Here is a 21,091-nt window from a genome sequence, read left to right as displayed (position 1 = left end):
GGCTCAAATTTGTTATATTTTTGATTAGTCAAACTTATTGGTGCTTATGTAAGAAAATTTTAAAAAGCATCACGTTAGTTTGGCTAATAGAACAAATAACAAACTCGACGGAATTAGCAATATAAAACACATGATGTAGTTTAAAGAATAAAACAGTCGAAATGAATAGACATAATTAAACCATAATGTATAATCTACTGACATTCGATTATTAGAGGTTGGTAGAGGGGTGAAAACCTGAAAGTTTAATTGAGTCTTGATTATTGAAGCAGGCAAAATTATTTTTGGGTACAGCTGGCGAGGTGGGACCCGCTCCGACGGCATTGAAAGAATGTTATCAGTTTATCACTGCTAAATAATGTTGTCAACTCATAATTAGCACATAGATTACAGAAATGACAAATTACACAATAATTTTCTCATTTGAAGAAAATAAAAGGTCCAGTCCAAATTGATCCAAACCATGCTTCTGAAAAGCCCAACCAAACCGATTTAAAAGGCACGGTCGAAACCCAATTCCTCCATCCAAAGCCCAATACAGATGGGACATGGCCAATAATGTAAATAAGTAGAAAACTAGGGCCGTTTTTGTCATTCCGGAAAAAGATCGCGACGTAAACCCCACGCTTCGCTCCCATTTGTTTTTTTAAAGTTGGAACATTTGGGGGTTTCATGATTTCCCTCCAATTCCCCACCCGCACTCTTTTGATTTTTCTCGGCATCTGATGATATGATTGCTCTGAGCCACACACTATAAACCTAAAGATTCCAAAAAATTTCCATTTTCCGGGAAAATAGAAACACACCAAAACAAGTTCTCTCTCCCCTTCTTATCCGCTCACTATCACTGTTCGCTGTTCAATTTCTAGGGTTTACATTGCCTCCTTTTTGTTTCCCGAGAAAAGGGTTTTGAATTGCTGCAGGTACTGAATTTCTTCATTTAAATTTGTATTTATAGGAAAAGAACTGAAGATCTTATACCGTTTTGGTGTTTGGATTGGTGGTTATTTTATTTTATTTTATTTTCTTGCGGGTTCTTAGAGCCAAACAGGGACCTTTAAGGTTTCTTTTGGATCTATTTCATTATATGTATTTTACAAGTTGTGGGCTTTCTTTTATATCAGACGGATCTTTACATGTTTTTCCAGTTATTCTGAGTTGGGTAGGTAAAAGATGTTATTTTGTTTCGGATTTGCAACTTGAAATTTTGTAATATATAATTATCAACTGCCTGTTAGGATGAGTAAACTTGGGTACTTCTCTCTATTATTCCACTTTTGTACTTGATTGAGTAAATTCTCATTCTTGTCAAGAAAATAGCAAATATTTATGTTGTTGTTGATTTTGGTATCTATGGTCTGGTAGTTTATGTTATGTTACTTCTTTATTTAGTGACACTGGACCTGTGGGCCTGTACCAGTGGTCCACGGGATGAACTTCTATCACATTTTCGAAAAGAATGTTCACATGAATTATGAGTCTACCAGTCGTTTCTTTAATGAATTGGTAATTTATGGATTTGAAAATATTTTGTCAAAAGTCAAAAGTTTTAAAATTTATTGGGTTTTTCTTATAAGTTCTGTGTTTCTGTAAAGGACCTGTCATTCTTCTTGGGATTATATATATGTGGTAACAACTACAAAATGCTTTAAACAGCCAATTTATTCTTCTTGGGAGCACAGGAAAATAGAAGTGGATGGTACTTCTCAGATACAGTTGGGTTTTGGACAATACAAGTTTTGAAAAACCATGCTTTATCCATCTTTCCTTGTTCGTGCAGGAGTACTTTTACTAATCATAATTAAGTGGATTCCTTTTTATACTGCAGCCACCCTGACTACCAATGTGTGTGTTGTACAAAATTTAATTTGTTTACTGAAATTGAATTTTAGTTTTTAAGTTTTCTTATAAGAAGCAGTTTATTTTAACTTAAAAAAGAATATACTCCAATAGTTTAAATTATTGTTTAAAGTACTTGATTTGCTGTGAATGTATTCATGCGGCTTGGAACCATTGGTCGTTAGTCTTTTTGAGTTGTTGGGATCACCTGGGGCCTATAATTGGCTTTCTTCTCTATGTTAAAATATATGATTACATTGATCATCTTAGTTTATAATGCTAATGTATACATGGTTCCAGGTCACTTTGAAATGGATTCTACAACCCAAAATTTCCAGCACCGCACAGTGTCAATCAAATTATGGCCCCCTAGCCAGAGCACTAGGCTAATGCTTGTAGAACGAATGACCAAGAATCTCATATCTCCATCCATTTTCTCTCGAAAATATGGTCTGCTTAGTAAAGAAGAGGCTGAGGAGGATGCGAAGCAAATAGAAGATATAGCCTTTGCAGCTGCAGGCCAACATTTTGAGAAGGAACCATATGACGATGGAAGTTCTGCAGTGCAAATATATGCCAAAGAATCAAGTAGGCTTATGCTGGAAGTTCTAAAAAGAGGTCCAAAAGTAAAGGAAGATGGAGAGGTGATGCTATGTGAGAAAGCTACTGCTGCCCATGAAAGTGTCTTTGATATATCTGGTGGTCGCCGATCCTTTATTGATGCAGGGGAGGCTGAGGAACTTTTGAAACCATTAAGGAAGCCTGGAAACTCATATACTAAGATATGTTTTAGCAATAGAAGCTTTGGTTTGGATGCAGCCCGTATTGCTGAGCCAATCTTATCATCACTCAAAGACCAATTAAAAGAAGTAGACCTGTCAGATTTCATTGCAGGAAGGTCAGAGAATGAAGCTCTTGAAGTCATGAGTATGTTTTCTTCAGCCCTGGAAGGATGTGTTTTGAGCTATCTCAACCTTTCAGACAATGCCATGGGTGAAAAGGGTGTCAATGCATTTGGGTCACTCCTGAGATCACAAAATAATTTGGAGGAACTTTATTTGATGAATGATGGCATATCAGAAGAAGCTGCAAAAGCAGTTTCTAAGTTTATTCCATCCACTGAGAAGCTTAGGGTCCTTCAATTTCATAATAACATGACAGGAGATGAGGGGGCAATTGCCATCTCTGACATGGTGATGCGTTCACCTCTCTTGGAGGATTTCCGTTGTTCTTCCACAAGGGTGGGCTCTGAAGGGGGTGTAGCTTTAGCTGAAGCACTTGGGACTTGTACCCATTTGAAGAAGCTTGATTTGCGTGACAACATGTTTGGTGTAGAAGCTGGGATTGCTCTGAGTACAGCCTTATCTGCTTTTGTAGATCTTACTGAAATTTACCTCAGTTATCTTAACTTAGAAGATGAAGGAACAGAAGCCATTGTTAATGCTCTCAAGGTGTCTGCACCTTCACTTGAAGTTGTGGAAATGGCTGGAAATGATATTACAGCCAGATCAGCTGCTGCTTTAGCAACCTGTATAGCAGAAAAACAATTCCTTACCAAGTTAAACTTGTCTGAGAATGAACTGAAGGATGAAGGTGCAATTTTGATCAGCAAAGCATTTACAGAGGGTCATGGTCAGTTAACTGAGGTTGATTTGAGCGCAAATTCAATCAGAAGGGCTGGGGCAAGGCTTTTAGCACAGGCTGTTGTGCACAAACCTGGGTTCAAGTTGCTGAACATAAATGGTAATTTCATATCTGATGAGGGGATTGATGAGGTAAAGGAGATATTCAAGAATTCACCAAAGGTGCTTGGGCCTTTGGATGAGAACGACCCTGATGGAGAAGATCTTGATGATGAGGCTGAAGAGGAAGGTGCTGATAATGAGGTTGAATTGGAATCAAGACTCAAGGGCCTGGAAATTAAGCAAGAGGAATAGAATTACTGATACATGCAGTTTGCTGCCTTTTGTTAGTTTGATTTAATACTTTATTCAAATGTCAATCTTTCAGAGTAACTAGCTTCTGTATGAGCTATTTCAGCTGTGTTTAGCCGTAGTGTGATAGATTCATCGTTGTAGGTTAGGCTCAGTATTTGGAACATTCAAGATTCAAGAGCGTAGCTAGTTGTATGCTCTCATGTACCTGTTAACTTGGTTGCTGTCAGCCAGTTTTCTGGTTATGTAAGCAAAACTGGGTTAGATGAGTCGAATTTGCTTGTTGAGATTATTGTTAAGTGATTCTAGAAGGAAAAGAAAAATCAGGGTGCTTTTACTGTTTAGATAAACTTTTAGTAGCTTCCTGATGAAACAAAATAATACATAGGGGATACAAGATACAAAAATGCATTTTACATAGTAATGGAAGATAGAGACTAGTTAATGATCACACTGCTACTGGAACTTTAAGGGACTCAAGTATCTTATCATCTAACTCAAATTTGATGGTTTTCTTGTCTCTCCCAATCTTCAAGTACTCATCAAATCGCTCCTTCAAGTCTTCGGAGAGGTTTGTGGTACTTTTCCATCCCAAAATATCCTTGGCAGCTCTTGGTTCTGCATAGAAGTGCTGCAAAGTATACGAATAATTAGATCATGGCAACAGTGTCAATAGTACAAGAAACTGCATGATGAGTTATAAGTGCCCTCTTGTAGCTAATAACAGTCTGTTATGGAAATGGTAGTCATAGAAATCCAGACCCATTGGGTTGGTTTAGGAGATCTCCAAAGCGGGTTTAGAAAAAGGCAGGGTTGGAATATTCAGTACTGGGGTGCTGGACTTATTTCCAAAACATGTCAGGAGAAATGTTATTACCATGTTGCGGAACGGAAATGCTTTCTTTGCATCAACTCCAACAGCTTTTGGATCATAATGCACTATGTTAACAGGGCGTCCAGCAGCTTGAGCACAAAGTTTTGCCAATCCGTTGAGAGTCACAGCACGGTCACTCACACAGTTGAAAATGTTCTGAGATGCAGCATCTGGGTTCTCAACGGCTAGAGTAAGCATGGAGGACAAGTCCCTAACATGGGAGATGTTGGTAAGTTGCAATCCAGAGCCAGGGATTGGAATTGGTCTGTCCCTCACAATTCCTGTACACAGAAAATCGGTACATATTAGTACAGGCCTTAAAATGTAGGAAATTTAGACCTTTTGGCTTCAAATCTGTATCCTACTGATACAAGATTGCTAAATATGATTGAAACATCAGAAAATTGCTTGAGATATCTACTTACGATCAAAGAACCACTCCTCACAGTCTTTGTTGTTGCCGGATCCTGTCATGTATTGTGGACGAAATATTGCCCAGCTAGCAAATATCTCTTCAATGTACTTCTCTACTCCAACATGACTAGCATCAACTTTAACAGCATCCTGCAATGGTGAAGATTTTAGTTCACTAAAGCAATGAAGTCTTGTTTGAATGCAAGAGGGAGGGATTACAGAGTACAGACACAAAACATACCCCTTCCACATGAGGAGGCTCCTCAGTTGGCTTGTAGATTCCAGCACTGCTGATGTAGAGGAATTGCTTCACACCAGAACTCTTGGCCCAATCTGCCACAGGCCTATGTGTGAAGATTAAAATTAGAATGGTTTCTTTTCATCCCTATCCAAAGCCTTGTAAGCATAATACATAGAGAGCAGAGTCACAACATATGAACATAAGCATACCAAAGGCTACGCAAATTGAAATTGTGGGGTTTCAAGATTAAAGCAACAGACCTCACAGTGTCCAAGTCCTTGCCATTGTTATCCAACACAACATCAAATGCCGCTCCTTCCAAAACCTTACCAATTTCTGCGGGTTCTCCCCACACAGTCTTCCCTCCAGCACTTGCAATTTCCTTAGAAAAGGTTCCAATTATATGTTACTAATGCTCATATTGAAGATCTAAAAAGAGATACAAACATGTGGTATATATTAACCAATGAAAAATGTGAATTATTAACTGAGAATCTGCTAAATGGGGGCTTCTTCATCTTGTCTGAGCTCTCGTCACCAACAGTTAGAATGGTGACCTCATGGCCAGAACCCAGAAGCTCTTTTGCAAAGTAGAATCCAATCACTGCATGCCCACCACTGTTGGTGTTCACTATCAGGACCTTTTTCTTCTCTGCAGCACTGGCCTTGACACTGAGGGAACAAAGGTTGAAGCGCCTGGAGCTTGAAGGGTATGTGACAAAAGAATGAGAAATGGAGAGAGAAGAGGAGAGTGTAGAGAAGTGAGAGGAAGAGGAGAGAGAGAGGCGTGGAGGAGGAGGAGAGAGAGAAGGTGGAGTAGTAAGGTTGGAGGGTGTAGAGGAAATGAGTACAGAGGATGATGAAGCAAGAGTGGCCATTGACTGTCTGTCTGACTTATCGTATGAGAACCAGCAGTTTCTTGTACAAGATAAATAAATAGGAAAACCAAATAAAAGCATTTTCTTTTTGAAAAAATAGAAAAATAAGGGCGGATTGGTATCTTTTACTCATTTTTTTTTTTTCCAAAAATTAAGATTTTTTTTTCCAAATGTGAGTTTTCAAAATTTGAAAATAATTTTTAAATTTTAAAAATGATGACAGCTAAAATAAAAGAAAGTATAAAAAAAAAAAACAATGTATTATCATTAAAAAAAAAAGCATGTTTTTTTTTTTTTCTAAAAACTGTTTTTGAAAATGATACCAAATATGTTTTCTTAACTGAAATTTGTTTTTTTATTTTTGAAAAAAAAATAAAATTTTTAAATAAAATACCAAACAGACCCTAAGAGTTCTAATTTTTTTTGTCAGTTTCCTTCACAATAGATCAAATTAAAACACAACTTAAACTCTTTCATAATGAACAAGTACAAATTAATTGTCAAATAATGTGAACAGTTGTGATAAGATATGGTTTATGATCAGATACCAAAAATAATCACAACTCCAGAGTGGAAAATAAAATGCTACTGAGTACTGACCCTGTTCACCCAATAAAGTGCTTACTACATTAAAACGCTACCATTCAATTTAAAACCACTAATCAGCATGGTCAACAAAACCATGATGATCCTTAAAAATTTAAAATCACAGCCGTGGGATCTAAATTGATCCCCGACCGGTCTTACCTGTGAACTGAAAAGCCAACCCACTTTGAGTTTGAGCTTTTGATAACAACAATAATTGATTCATTAAAATAGCTATAGATTTTATAACGTTGTAAACATATCGGTGCATCTAATCTATAAATATATATAATAATAAACCACCCCACTTATCAATTCAAGTTCTCAAGCTGAAGCTCCTCCTCCACAAACCAAAAAACTAGCCGTTGCTCTCTCCTCTGTTCTCTCTTTCTCTCTCTAATGGCAGCTTCAGTGGATACACCATCACCTTCCCACCACAACAAGGAGTCTACCAGCTTCTTCATGGCTTCTTCTTCTCCTATCTTCAGTCCCTCCTCAGATAAGCGCTTTTGGAGCTCTCTCCGCAGCCGAATCGACACGCTTCTCGACGATCGCAACTCCAAAATCCCAACTGCCCAAAACCCACAAAACCTCGATCCGTCTCTACCCACCCAAATGGTGAGCGTCTTCTTTTATCCTTTGTTCTCTTTCTCTTTTGATTTCTCTGTAAATTTTGGGTTGGAGCCAAAATGGGTTAATGCTGTGTTGTTGATTTATTTGTTTTTCTGTTTTTTTTTTTTTTTCTACTGGGAAAAGAATGTTGGAGAATCGAAACGGGCAAGAGGGTTGAAGGAAGACTCAATGCTTTTGATGAGAGGGTTTGACTCCATTGCTCACACTTTGTCTCAGCTGTCTAACACTTTAGACAATGCTCTTCAGGTAAAGCTCTATCCTTGCTGCAGCTAAAGATTTGAATTTGTAGCAAGTTTGTTCACAGTAAAAAGGGTATGTCAGATCTGAATTGGAAAGGTATTAGATTCTATGTATTTCAAACTTATTAGATGAATAATGTAAATTGGGAATTGAGCTTATGGGCTTCTTTGTCTGCTATGTTTATAGGGAGCCAACGATCTAGCTAAGCCACCCACATTAAAAGAGATATTCCATAGCCACCTGAAGAACTCGGAGAGTAAAGAGGACTCAGGAAAACAACAGAATGCAGAAGACCCACATAAAGGAATGAAAAGAAAGTTTGATAGCAGTCACTGCTCAGAGGAACAAGGAGAAGATGATGACTCACAAAAAGAAAATGTGCAAGACCCCAAAGATGGGAAGCTGAAAAAGGCCAAAAATGTTGGTGCCTACTCTTTTGTTCAGTGTCAATCTTTAATGGGTAGTAAGGCCTTAAGGCCAACTTTAAGCTAATTGCTAATCGCCTGCTTTGCTCTCTACAGCTTGCAATTTCCATGGCAACAAAAGCAGCTTCATTTTCCAGAGAGCTTAAGTCGATAAAGTCGGATTTATGCTTTATGCAAGAGCGCTGTGATCTGCTGGAGGAGGAGAACAGGAGGCTCAGAGATGGATTTGCAAAGGGATTAAGGCCTGAGGAAGATGATCTGGTAAGACAGACTCATCTGCTTCAATTATGCCCATTATATATATATATATATATATATATATTTGATGATGTGGGATTGTAAGTTGTGTACAACATTAATCTCTTGTGGGGGGATGTGGTGTGGATAGGTGAGGCTTCAATTGGAGGCACTGCTAGCTGAGAAATCCAGATTAGCAAATGAAAATGCAAACCTGGTTAGGGAAAACCAATGCCTCCACCAACTTGTGGAGTACCACCAGCTCACCTCCCAAGACCTCTCTTCTTCGTATGAACAAGTTATACAAGGGTTGTGCTTAGACTTCTCGTCTCCACCACCACCAATAGCAGAGGCACATGATGAAGATGGTGATGATGCTGATAATGAATGTTCGACACCCAGAAGTAATCTTTTTGGCCTCTCTGCCTCTCTTGATGAGTATCATCACAGAGATCAGTAGCAGGTTGGAATTACCAAAGAAATGCAGCCTGGTTTTGTAAATTTTGATGCCATAGTCTTTTGTTAAAGCCACTTCTCAACAATAAATAATATCAATTTCAGTGCAAAGTCTATGATGTAGAAAATTGTCATTCTTTATCAACTAAGTTCTATCATTTCCAAATTGTCATTATTTATCAACCAAGTTCAACAATATCTCAGGAATCCGTTACCCAATTCATGTGACAATTTGCATACAGAGAGCAATTGACTTATTAACGAAAAATAACTTTCATGGATTGATGTTTTATCCTTATTAACAATCCTGCGAGGACAATGGCCAAAAAAAAAAAAAACACAAACCCTGCGAGGACACGTAGGATGGAATTTAATACACTGGATCCAATAAAGCTACTAGTACTGAAACAAAAAATGTGGACTGAAGTTGATCCATATGGTAATGTGATTTCAAAGGAAAATATGTTATAACCCATCTCTTTGTTCAACCCAGCATATGGTTCCCGTTTCAGAAACTAAAAGCCAACCATCATAAACTTCAAGAGAGTTGCCTCCAGCATAGTTGGTGTTGTCAATCAAAGAATAAACTTGAATATAGGTGACTGAAGAACTTCTAAAGTCACGCTTCAAAGTTCAACTAAACAGATATCAATTGACAACCAAGTTTTAAATCACAACCATACGTTCCCTCAATGTGTAACAAAGCAAAGCTAGTTTCCGGACCAACAAATTCACATTTTACAAAAGACTTGCCAAGCAGATATCAATTGACAACCAAGTTTTAACCACAACAACCAAACGTTCCCTCAATGTATAAAAATATAACTAAACAAAGCTAGTTTCCAGACCAACATATTTCACATTTTACAAAAGGCTTGCCAAGCAATCAGATCAACTGTTGACTTTGGTTCCTTCTTAATTTCTTCTTTATGGCTGCTTCTTTCTTTTAGCTGAAACTTTGGAATCTTGAACTGTAACCTGTGGAGGAAGAGCATCACGTCCTCCTTGAGATGAGGGATTTACAGCCGTATCAGTAGCTTTTGATAATGATGCCGCCACAACTACATCCTTCAATTTCTCCATCACTTCAGAAAATGCACGAGTCCCTTTCTCAAACTACAACCAACCAAAGCAAGCATGAGAATCAAACATTGTTCCATCCTTTCCCATTCGTTTTCTCTTTTTAAATTCTGAATGGTGTAATAAACTTATAATTCGTTAATCGGAACTGTAAGATGTATATTAACAAAAACTGACAAATCCCACAACAGGACAAGTTATGACAATCATAGTTGATATGCCACAAAAAATAATGCACAAACCCTAAACTGCACAAGTTATGTCAATCATAGTTGATATGGAAATTCAAGGTAGCAAAGTTATCTAACCCCTTCAAGTTTCCCAAGAGCAGCTTCCTGCTTTAAAGAAAGCTGACGGTTTTTATCTTTCAAAGTATCAATCTGCTCCATCAAAGCCTCAATCTGCATATAAAAGGAAATGTTATAACCTTGACAAGAAGATAGATGGTTCATGACAATAAATGAAAATAACCTTCTTTTGGGAGTCTATATACAAGCTTTTGTATCTCAAATCTGGGCTTCCCTTCTCTGCCTGATTACACATCTACAAAAATTTGTTATAAATAAGCAACACAAATTAACAGATAAAAGTAAAAAACAAAATCTTATAACCGCACAGAAAATGGGAATATACCTTTGAGTTCAATGTTTCCAATAACTGTACCATGTAGTCAATTTTTTCTTCCATATTTTTCTCACCCAAGTTTGGCTCAGCAAAAGGTTCCTCCAAAATTGGCCCCTCCAATTGTTCCTGAGGTTCCTCATCTTCTTTCTCACTTTCACTAATGTTTATATTTTCAATCACACGCTCTGTGTTCTGGTTTTGAACAGGTGTAACACCAGTCTGGATACGTAAAGAACGCCTAACAGGAGTATTGTAGTGTTTTGGTCTTTTCCTTGAATGAGATGATTTGGCAGATTTTTCTTCCATCCCAAGCTTTGAGTTAGTTATCTCCAGTTGCGGGGATGCATTTTCATGTTGCAGTTCTGTTTGCTCCAAAGAAGCATTTGCTGGCTGTGTTTGCGAGCTTTCAGATGAGGGATTTGTGGCTTTAGGCTTCGATTTGAATACCATATGCATCATTTATTAGTACAATAAATTATAATTAAACAATCCAATTTATTTCACTGAATATTTGCAGATAATAATAATAATAAAAGCCACTACCATTGAAGGTAACAGTGCTTGATCAATAACAATACAATTGCTAATAAAAGGAAAACCAAATAATAACTGCATTCCAATTACAAATGTAATAAAAGCTTAAAATACACAAATGCACACCAAAGTCACACATGAACATAGAATTCATCTTGTAATTAAAAAAATATTGGAAATTACGAAGAAAGAAATAAAGAATCTGAAGAAAAGCCTCAGTAAAACACACTTTACCTTCCAAAAAATAATAATGATGCATAATTTCCTTAAAGCTTTCTGTTTTTCTGTTTACATATAAATAAATTAAAACAAGAACTTCCATTAAATACAAGATTTCAACTAGCTAAAGAGCACCGATTTGGCATTTACAATTCAACATTACCAAAAAACACATGAAGAATTATGGCTATGAAGACAAATAACAGCAACAAAGAATTGAAATGCCAAGTTACTCACCAAGCAAAGCATAGCCATGAATAATCCAAAAAGAAAAAGTAATAATATTAGCCATACTCATTTAGCCTCTAGCACTCAAAACTGAATATATGATGGTTTTTATGCACACACAATGTGCAGTAGAAGAAGCTAAAGAGGAGTGTCAATAGAGCTGGCAAAAGAAACATAATTAAACATTTTATAACCAAAACATAAGATGCCTCAAATACCTACAGTCGTAGACAACTAAACCTGACATTCCCACTTGTTTGTACTTCGGAGAAACCTCTCTCTGTCTTTACTCAAAAACCCTAACCCTAACCTCATCAGCATCAGCATCACCAACCCAAACAAAAATATTAAAGAAATCAAGCCATTACTCCTAAAAAGTGACATAGTAACAAAAATAACAAGTACATAATACAATAGTCAATTACTCCCCAAAATAAAATAACAAAACACAGACCTATACAAGTATATACAATAAACAAATACAGAATAAAGAACTATCTAACCAAGAAAGAAAAAAAAAAAATTACAACCAAAAAAAGAAAAAAGAAAAATCAGAATACCCACATGTGCAGTGATACAACTGAGCCATACCCATAAAATATTCAAGATGGCACATAACAAAATGTAACATGGGTATTGGGTAGAAGAAAAACAACAGAAAAGGGTAAAAGCTTTAGCCTTTACCATGTTTTGTTTTCTTGAAGAAGCTGGTCTCTTGCTCTTACCCATTGCTTTCACTCTCATATACAAAGAGCTACACCAGATAGTGTGCGACCTTTGAGAAAACTGAGAATGTGATTGTGCTATCACTCTCCCATTAAATTTGTTGAAAACGTGGAAGGGCCAAAGTTGTAATTTCCTGCGCCATTACTGAGGCTTCTCAATTTGAATTACTCAATCCTGGCCCTTACTTTTGTCACAGTACTATTTAACATGGAATTTGGGTCGCCGTTTACAGATCTTTTTCAGTTTTTCCTTTTCCTTTTGCAGTGACAAATTTGGAAAAATGTGTTGTCGTTTGGAGTAGGCCTGGTTACTGAGCCACTAGGTGGGCTTGGGCCAAATATGGGCTGCGTAAGGCCCAACTAGACTATCAATCCTGTCCAGACATATTGTGTGGCCCATCACCGACAACGTCTTTCTTCATGAACCAATTTAAAACGATAAGAAGATAAAATCGTCTCCTTTCTTGTTCTTCTTCTTCCATACTCTGTTTCTCTGTGTGCGCGGAGGAGTGAAAGCTCTGAACTCAAGTTTTCCCATGGTACCCCTCCACTCCTTCCAGACCTCCACAACACAGCCTCTATTATTCACCCAAACTTCAACCCCATTTCTGCAAACCCATCTCTCTCGCATCAAATCCCAGCCTCCTCGACGAACCCAATTTCCCATTTCATCAATCTCCCAAAACCCACATCAATTCACCAACCAGAACCCTCAAACCCCACAGAAACAGCCTCAAAGAACTGTGTTTCCTGGTGGGTACAAGCGCCCAGAGATCAAAGTCCCCAATATTGTGCTCCAATTGGACCCTGAAGATGTCTTAGCTGGTGACGATGTCCTAGATTTGGTTGACAAGGCCGTGTCCAAATGGGTTGGGATTCTGGTGCTCAATGGTCGTGAAGCAAATGGTGGCAAGCTCTATGAGGCTGCCTGTAAGTTGAAGTCAGTGGTAAGGGACCGCGCGTACTTGTTGATCTCCGAGCGCGTTGATATCGCAGCCGCAGCTAATGCCAGTGGGATTGTGCTCTCTGATCAAGGTCATTCTTCAGCTCATTTTGCTATTTGGGCTTTGAATATTTTAGTACACACACGCTATTAACCAAGACAATGAAGCTGCCTCAGTAGAAGCTAAGCTACTGGAATGACTTAATCAAACAGCTGGAACAATCAGTTGCTGTCGTATGCAATGCAATTTCTACTGAGGCAGCTTCATTGTCTTTGTTAATATATAAACTTTAAAGATAATTAGTGCTGAGTCTGCTGGCTCATTGCTTGTTTGTTTCTTCTTTAGCTAATTTTAACCTTATCTGAAATGTCCAACCTTAGTGGATTATCCGATTATGGTAACAAGAAATATTTGTTTCAGTTTCATCATATTTGTTTATTGAAAATCTCTTTACTGGGTAAGGAATGTGTTTTTTTTGTTCTTATGTAGGTCTTCCTACCATTGTAGCAAGAAGCACAATGATGGCTTCAAAATCCGATTCAGTAGTCCTTCCTTTGGTGGCTAGAAATGTGCAAAATATAGATGCTGCCATAAATGCTTCCAGTTCCGAAGGAGCTGACTTTCTTATATATGGTATTGGTGGACAGGAACCTGTTCTTGCGGTACTGAACTCTCTGTTTAAAAATGTGAAGATACCAATATTTGTCATGTTCACTTCGTATGATGCATTATATACGGAGATTCCAAGATTACTTAAATCTGGTGCTAGTGGATTAGTTACATCTTTGAAGGATTTCAGGCTGCTCGACGATGATGCTTTTAGAAATTTGTTTGAAACTGTGTACATGACGAATAGTACAACACAGGATGAAGTTGAAAGCTTCAATAAGCTCACATTCCTAAATGTGCATAATGGGCCTAATGACAGTAATAGCATTGCTGGATTTCTTAAATTGGAGGATAGAGAAAAGCAGTTCATAGAATCGGAGAGATCGGTGTTGCTTAGAGCAATACATGTTATCCAGAAAGCTGCTCCACTGGTGATCTTTTAATTAAAACATTTGGTTGTTGAAGTTGATCTTGAGATAATCCTAAATTTCATTAGATTTTATTTGTGTTCTTTATGTTGAGTAGTGGAATATTGGTTTTGAATGACAGATGGAGGAGGTTTCGCTTCTCATTGATGCAGTTTCTCAAATTGATGAGCCATTTTTACTGGTTATAGTGGTAATTGTGTGCTGAACTTCAACAAATTCTGGTTCCAGGGATATACATTGGTATTAGCTCTATATTTCATGTAAATCCTTTTTCTTTTCTTGATAGAATTTAGGCGGCCTCTTCTAACAGTTATGAAAGAATTATATGAGAAGTAGTTAATAAAAATGTTCCATGATATGACAATTTTCTAAAAAGCCACTTGTCCTTTGGAGAGTGCAATATGCCCTTGTTGAGTCCCTGTTTAGATTCATGCTTTTGAAGTTACTGTTTTAGACATTGAATGCTTGTTCTAATGTCATACGTTGTGGATGTTCAAAAATAATCATCACTTTAGATTGGTCATTTGTCATGTTTCAGCTGGAAGAAAATTGTTTTCATGATGAGAATAGTGTGATTTTCCAGCATTATTTTCATGAACTTGGTCAGAATGTTTCTGTTGGTTCTCCTATGACTTCTTTGTCTCTCTTTATTTCAACAGGGTGAATTTAACTCTGGTAAGTCGACTGTTATTAATGCACTTCTTGGAAGAAGATATCTTAAAGAAGGGGTTGTTCCTACAACTAATGAGATCACTTTCTTACGCTATTCTGACATGGATTCTGGTGAGGAACAGCATTGTGAAAGGCATCCAGATGGTCAATATATATGCTTCCTTCCTGCTCCAATTCTTAAAGAAGTGAGTCATTTAATATCTTATTCAGTAGAAGAACAGTTCAATTCCTTATTTGAAACAGTTAAATTGAAAACAGATGATCATTGTTGATACGCCTGGAACTAATGTGATTCTCCAAAGGCAACAACGCCTTACTGAGGAATTTGTGCCCCGTGCTGATTTGCTTCTTTTTGTTATCTCTGCTGATCGCCCTTTAACTGAAAGTGAGGTATGACTAATTGTTTTGTCAATATGGCATGACATGTTGCTTGATGCTTTTATAGATCTTACATTGACAAATAAAAATGTCATGGTCTCTGGCTTATATGGTTACATCTCATTCTTTTGCCCAGGCTTCTACCTTTCCTAATAAAGAACTTACTTCTCAGAAAAAGCAGGATGCAAAATAAAATATACATCTAGGAAAATATCGTTCCCCACTATCCCAGAATGGGATTGATTAGTATTGCAGTGGGCCAATGATGAGAAGATTCATGAAAGGATTCTATGACAAACTGGAAGTTGGATTTATTTGTTTAAATAGTTATACGAATAGATAACAGTCCAAAGCTACAAATATCTGAGCCATATGGTTAAAAAGACAATTGATGTAGATCAAAAAGTTTCGTAGATGATTTGACATTGACTAATACAACATGCAAGGAAGCCCTTGATTTGTTAGGCATCAGTTGTACTATCCCTTATTGTCCCTAAAGCTGATTTCAGTTTCACTACTGGCATTATTTCCAGGTTGCTTTTCTTCGTTATACTCAGCAGTGGAAGAAGAAAGTTGTGTTTGTCTTGAACAAATCTGATATCTATCGGAATGCCATTGAGGTTTTATTATGCATTTCATTCATATTGATTTTTTATATTACCTTTTGCAATCCTCTTGTAGTAAAACCAGTTAATATGTCTTAATCCTCTTCCTGTTGCCTTTATCACATTTAATTATTTGGTGCAGCTTGAGGAAGCTATGTCATTCATCAAGGAGAATACACAGAAATTGCTGAATACTGAACATGTAACTTTATTTCCTGTCTCTGCGCGATCTGCTCTTGAAGCAAAACTTTCAGCTTCTTCTTTTGGGAAAGATTATGCAAAACTATCAGTATCTGATTCTCAGTGGAAAACCAGTAACTTCTATGAACTTGAGAAGTTCTTGTACAGTTTTTTAGATGGGTCAACAAGTACAGGAATGGAAAGAATGAAGCTCAAACTGGAAACACCCATTGCCATTGCAGAAAAACTACTTTCTGCTTGTGAAACTCTTGTGACACAAGACTGCCGATATGCCAAACAGGACTTGGCCTCAATGAATGATGTAATTGGCAGCGTAAAGAACTATGCAGTGAAGATGGAAAATGAAAGCATTGCTTGGAGAAGAAGAATTTTATCTGTGGTATGTTTTGCAGAAATTCATGCCCTTGTATGATTCAATGGAAAATTGATGGTATTTTTTCATATATTAAGCTCATGAGTTGTACCTGCACTTGAATGCAGATTGATACTACAAAATCACGAATTGTGGAACTCATAGAAGCTACTCTGAAATTATCAAATCTTGATCTTGTTGCTTTCTATGTCTTCAAAGGGGAAAAATCTAACACCATTCCAGCCACCTCAAGGGTTCAAAATGACATTATGGCCCCTGCACGTTCAGATGTGCAAGTAAGTTGATGACTTTAACATTGTTCCATAAAATTTTACCCTATTTCTTTGGGAGGCCCTGAAATCTTATTTTAGATTATGGAAGGATTTTGCCTGCATGAACATGCTCTGCATGTGTGTTCTTCCATTATCTTTGTTACAATGCTTGATTGTTTTCTGTGGACTTTGATTCCACTGTTACTGTTTAATGTCAATATCTTGTTATATAGAAACTACTCGGAGAATACGTGATATGGTTACAATCGGACAATGCTCGTGAAGGGAGGATGTATGCAGATACATTTGAAAAACGTTGGCCTTCGTTTGCCTATCCAGATAGTCGTCAGGTGAATTTGGAGACATTTGAATCGCTGAGAGAAAGAAATGAACTCAGCTTGAAAGTGATAGAGAACTTCAGTGCTACTGCTGCTTCCAAGTTGTTTGAGCAAGAAATACGTGAAGCGGTGAGTTCAATATCTTCTAGGATCATGGGTAGGACTTGGTGATGTGAAAACTAGTCATAATTAAAAGTTGTACATGCTTATGTAAAACTTTGTGGGTTTAGATATGCCTTTTATTTTCTTACTGTTTTGGAAAAAAGAAATGAAAAATTGATGGTGAGATTCAACCATAGATATAATGATGGCTTGTGACAAGGTGTTCTGTTTATATTATCTTATAAAATATCTGATTTAATCAAAATTTGATGCGGACATTGTTTACTTCAAATCCAGTTTCTGGGGACATTTGGTGGACTAGGAGCAGCCGGCTTATCTGCTTCACTTCTGACAACTGTGCTGCCGACCACTGTAGAAGATCTTCTTGCTCTTGGTCTTTGCTCAGCTGGCGGGTGATGTGTCTTCTTGAATTCGCCTCTTTCTATTTGTCTTCATTTCTTCAATTATAATTCTCTTTTATTCTTTACTGATTATGTTGTTTGACTTGCTTCTTCTTCCCTGATGTTATAGGTTCATTGCAATATCAAGATTTCCAGCACGTAGGCAAGAGATGATAGATAAGGTGAAAAGGACTGCGGAAGCCTTGGCACGAGAAGTTGACGAGGCCATGCAGAATGATCTTTCAGAAGCTATTGAGAATATGGAAAGGTTTGTGAAAACTGTTAGCCAGCCTTACCAAGATACAGCACAGCAGAGACTAGACAAACTCCAAGAGCGTCGAGATGAATTATCCAATGTTGATAAACAACTTCAAACACTGCGAATTGAAATTCAAAATCTTCACGTATCATGATGTCTCGTTTAATCTAGCCCCATCATTCCTGGCATTTCACCTTGTAATGCAATTGGGAGTGGGAGGCTTATTACTGTAACATCGTTCTGCATTTTCCCCCTTCTTTTTTAATCTCTTCCTTTTTCTTGGGTAACAAGCAAGTGTAAAATGATGATATTTATCAATAAAAAGTATTACTTGTAAGTGAAAGTAATGTAAACTGTGTTCTTGCTGCTCAGCAAACTTCAAGTTCTGGCAACAATATTACCTCTCCTTTCACTTTTTTCACGGCTCTGTGTTTATGATTATAACCGACAATAAGAATTGATTCCTGCTCTGACATTTCTCTAGAATGTTCTGTATCAATGGACCCTTTGGAACTTAATTTCCTCATTAATTGGTGGTTAACATTAATTACATAAAACTCTAGAAAAATGCTATTTGGACCACTCTCTCTCATTGCCTTGGTAATAGCTCACTCGTCTTCTTTATAAACATTCGGATTACTGATGCTTGCCCTAAATGGAAACTCCCAAGTCCACGCAGCTAAATTTGATAGTGCTAGTTAAGATGGAAGGACCACCATTAACCATTTGGAAAGTTAATATTCAAGCCTTTAATGATGATATCTACGTACCGTCCATAAAGTTCCTTTTGTTGTTGAATCAATGCACTAGTTCTTAAATATAGTTTAGAACAATGCTTTGCAATTAACAATAATAACTAACAGCCATTTATCTTGAGGACAAAGGTTTGTATGATCAATGGACAATGATTGCGTACACTACTACGTCTTATTTTTGCTAAGTGGAATATGCAAAAGGTGTCACTAACGTAGAGTCAAAAGGTGCGCAAAAGTTGGCTTTGTTAATATGTTTGTGCAAACCATGAATTTGATTCCATCATCTTTCTGGGTAAAAGATCAGAAAGTTGAAGTAGACAAATTCATCGATATATTATTGTTTGGGAAGAAGAGGCTAAAAAGGTGAGAAAATTTATCGATCAGACCCAACTTTCTAGTGAAATAAAGAGACCCTTTTTCTTGTTTACAAGGGTCTTTTTTTTCTTGGTTTGACATTCCAAAACAAAAGCAAATATGTGAGTTTTTTAAAAGCAAACTCAATGGTTCGGGCTCGATAGTGCACAAGAGGAAAATATGATATTCTTGTCAGCCTCATCCTAGCCAACCATCATTTAATTGAAGATGGTACAAATTTACTATGCATGCATGCGAATCAAAGTGTGTAATTTTCATAATTAAATTTTTGGTAATCTTGAGCACCATTATTCAAAAGCTTCAATAATGTATATATACATGTGTATTGGACCATCTGAAACAAATATAGACCCTACAGGCCAGAAATTCTGGTCATTGGCCCAATAAAAACATATGTATTTCACATGCAAATTGTCAGGTGGACATAATTTTCTGGAAGTATATTACAGTTCACAAATTGCAGTAAATATTCATCCAGAAATACTTTTGGAATTTATCTACAAAAAACAATGCGGCCACATTTTTCTAACTGTGCACATGCTAATGTAAAGGGAAATTAAGTCAAATTACAGAGTCCAAATTTAATTTAATTTGTAGGAACATGGGCAGCATATAAAAGACCAAGCACAAAAGGGTAGGGACTAGGGGTAGAGTTGCATTTATCCAATATTAGGAAAGCGTGGGTTGAGTGAAAGTTTCTGGGAGTCTTCTAAGGGGAACCAGTTTAGGCAAAAGGCATTAATCATTTTGCAGCTGCATGCATGACAAAACATACTAGCAGTAGTAGTAGTAGTACTACTCTCTTCGATTTATGAACCACTCTCTTTCGACCGAAAAAAAAAATAAAGAACCACTCTCAGATTCTCAGTTCTAGTAATTACACATGCAGGGCATTCATTCATTCTAGCAATGTTGCATATGTGTTTTATGCCACATGACAAAAAGGCAAAGAAATAAGTGGCCACTAATGTCAAATTTTTATAACCAAACTTTGCACTTGGTTACCTGCAGCTTCATGTGTTAATATATATACATGCTCCTATATCAACAAATTCAACAATATCTTCTTTCAATTCTGGTATCTTTTTCTCGGTTGGGAAGGTATGATGCATGCAGTGAGATATGCCTAATAAATATACATGTGATAACTGATAACAAATACACATGTGACTATGCCCAAAAGATCAAGTGTATCTTTGTCCTAACTAATTAAACACACTTAAATTTTTTGGAGCACACAAATATGTCCATACAGATTTGGAAGTTACCTAACTAGAGAAGATTGGATTTGGGCAAATGGCAAGGGCTAGAAAGCAGGGGAATGTTGCTTTCTTTTTTCTGTGAAGAGTAAAATTACTACAAATTTGGAATTTGAGTCATTGAGTGTATGATAAGCTTCATGATTAATGGTGAAACTCTTGCCTTTGAAGGCAGTAACGACAGGCTTATATTTAATTTAAAGTGTGTCCAGCAATTGGGTTCTTTTCATTCGATCTCTCACTTGGTCGGTCATTTTATATGTTTTCTGCAGATTCTAGTTGCAGCACTTGTTGGCTATTGGTCTTCTGAAAGACCCTTTTTGTATGGAAGTTGGTCAAACATTTAGTTAATTGGCAATGGGGTCCTCACTCTTCTAAGCCTAGCTAGGCAGTAACACTAACAGCATCAACGTAGTGTTTGACCCTAATTAAGTACATGCATATGCAATAAAATAGTAAATAATTAATTGGATGGTGTGGATAAATAATTAATTAAAATGTCAAAGCGAATCCTCTTCTTTTTTCTGGTTTTCATTTGACAGCAAATGCTAATGGCTGAGAAAGCCTAGTGTTCCCTATCGAAATGAGGTAATGCTCAGGGAAAATCATTCAACCCCACAATTATTTATAGTTTAACAACAAAAGTTATCTTAGCAGCCAAGAATATAACACAAAAGTCATACTATAATTATTCTCTCTGTTTTTACAGAGTGAAAGTTAATTAAGGACATGTTTGTTCCCTTCTAATTCAAAACAATTTTCTCTTATTAATTAAAATCAGTGTGAAAACATCTATATAGTTTGTTCCAAGAATCATTTTGCAGAATCTGTTTTTTGATTTTCAGTTCAAAATGATAAAATTACTATTGAAAAGAGTTGGTAATGGAAGTACTATTATTCTCCTACTGCTTTTTGAAAACTATATTGAAGAAAGTGTTTGTAATAACTCTACCAAACAAGCCGTAATGATTTGGT

General features: G+C 36.9%; 5 protein-coding genes across 5 annotated transcripts; 3 read left to right on the top strand and 2 right to left on the bottom strand.

Moving 5' to 3' along the window:
• The first annotated feature begins 663 nt into the window (after window positions 1-663).
• RANGAP1 (RAN GTPase activating protein 1) lies at window positions 664-3,854 on the top strand. The gene is made up of 2 exons (XM_086252808.1): window positions 664-923; window positions 2,140-3,854. The coding sequence occupies exon 2, from the start codon at window positions 2,151-2,153 to the stop codon at window positions 3,774-3,776; it is 1,626 nt and encodes a 541-aa protein (XP_086108934.1). The 5' UTR covers window positions 664-923; window positions 2,140-2,150; the 3' UTR covers window positions 3,777-3,854.
• Window positions 3,855-4,085: 231 nt separating this feature from the next.
• CSP41A (chloroplast stem-loop binding protein of 41 kDa) lies at window positions 4,086-6,216 on the bottom strand. The gene is made up of 6 exons (XM_086252809.1): window positions 5,791-6,216; window positions 5,563-5,684; window positions 5,303-5,405; window positions 5,073-5,211; window positions 4,651-4,928; window positions 4,086-4,404 (listed from the first exon to the last, which is right to left on the bottom strand). Exons 1-6 carry the CDS (start codon window positions 6,178-6,180, stop codon window positions 4,222-4,224), a joined length of 1,215 nt encoding a protein of 404 aa, XP_086108935.1. The 5' UTR covers window positions 6,181-6,216; the 3' UTR covers window positions 4,086-4,221.
• A 779-nt stretch (window positions 6,217-6,995) lies between these two features.
• On the top strand, window positions 6,996-8,841 carry LOC147275746 (GRIP/coiled-coil protein). The gene is made up of 5 exons (XM_086255113.1): window positions 6,996-7,383; window positions 7,522-7,644; window positions 7,825-8,058; window positions 8,160-8,324; window positions 8,452-8,841. Exons 1-5 carry the CDS (start codon window positions 7,165-7,167, stop codon window positions 8,758-8,760), a joined length of 1,050 nt encoding a protein of 349 aa, XP_086111239.1. The 5' UTR covers window positions 6,996-7,164; the 3' UTR covers window positions 8,761-8,841.
• An 842-nt stretch (window positions 8,842-9,683) lies between these two features.
• On the bottom strand, window positions 9,684-12,143 carry LOC147275745 (uncharacterized). The gene is made up of 5 exons (XM_086253994.1): window positions 12,126-12,143; window positions 10,470-10,892; window positions 10,308-10,379; window positions 10,145-10,237; window positions 9,684-9,872 (listed from the first exon to the last, which is right to left on the bottom strand). Exons 1-5 carry the CDS (start codon window positions 12,126-12,128, stop codon window positions 9,684-9,686), a joined length of 780 nt encoding a protein of 259 aa, XP_086110120.1. The 5' UTR covers window positions 12,129-12,143.
• Window positions 12,144-12,639: 496 nt separating this feature from the next.
• Window positions 12,640-18,074, top strand: FZL (FZO-like protein). The gene is made up of 11 exons (XM_086254313.1): window positions 12,640-13,201; window positions 13,600-14,150; window positions 14,269-14,337; window positions 14,807-15,004; window positions 15,078-15,209; window positions 15,731-15,817; window positions 15,945-16,382; window positions 16,484-16,651; window positions 16,861-17,094; window positions 17,365-17,480; window positions 17,599-18,074. The coding sequence occupies exons 1-11, from the start codon at window positions 12,703-12,705 to the stop codon at window positions 17,879-17,881; spliced, it is 2,775 nt and encodes a 924-aa protein (XP_086110439.1). The 5' UTR covers window positions 12,640-12,702; the 3' UTR covers window positions 17,882-18,074.
• The last annotated feature ends 3,017 nt before the right edge of the window (window positions 18,075-21,091 follow it).

This window comes from Dryas octopetala, chromosome 8, assembly GCF_963921425.1.
Source record: "Dryas octopetala chromosome 8, drDryOcto1.1, whole genome shotgun sequence".
In the NCBI taxonomy this organism is placed as follows: domain Eukaryota; kingdom Viridiplantae; phylum Streptophyta; class Magnoliopsida; order Rosales; family Rosaceae; genus Dryas; species Dryas octopetala.
The sequence above is the reverse complement of the archived record's forward strand: the minus strand, read 5'-3'. Positions and strand labels throughout refer to the sequence as shown.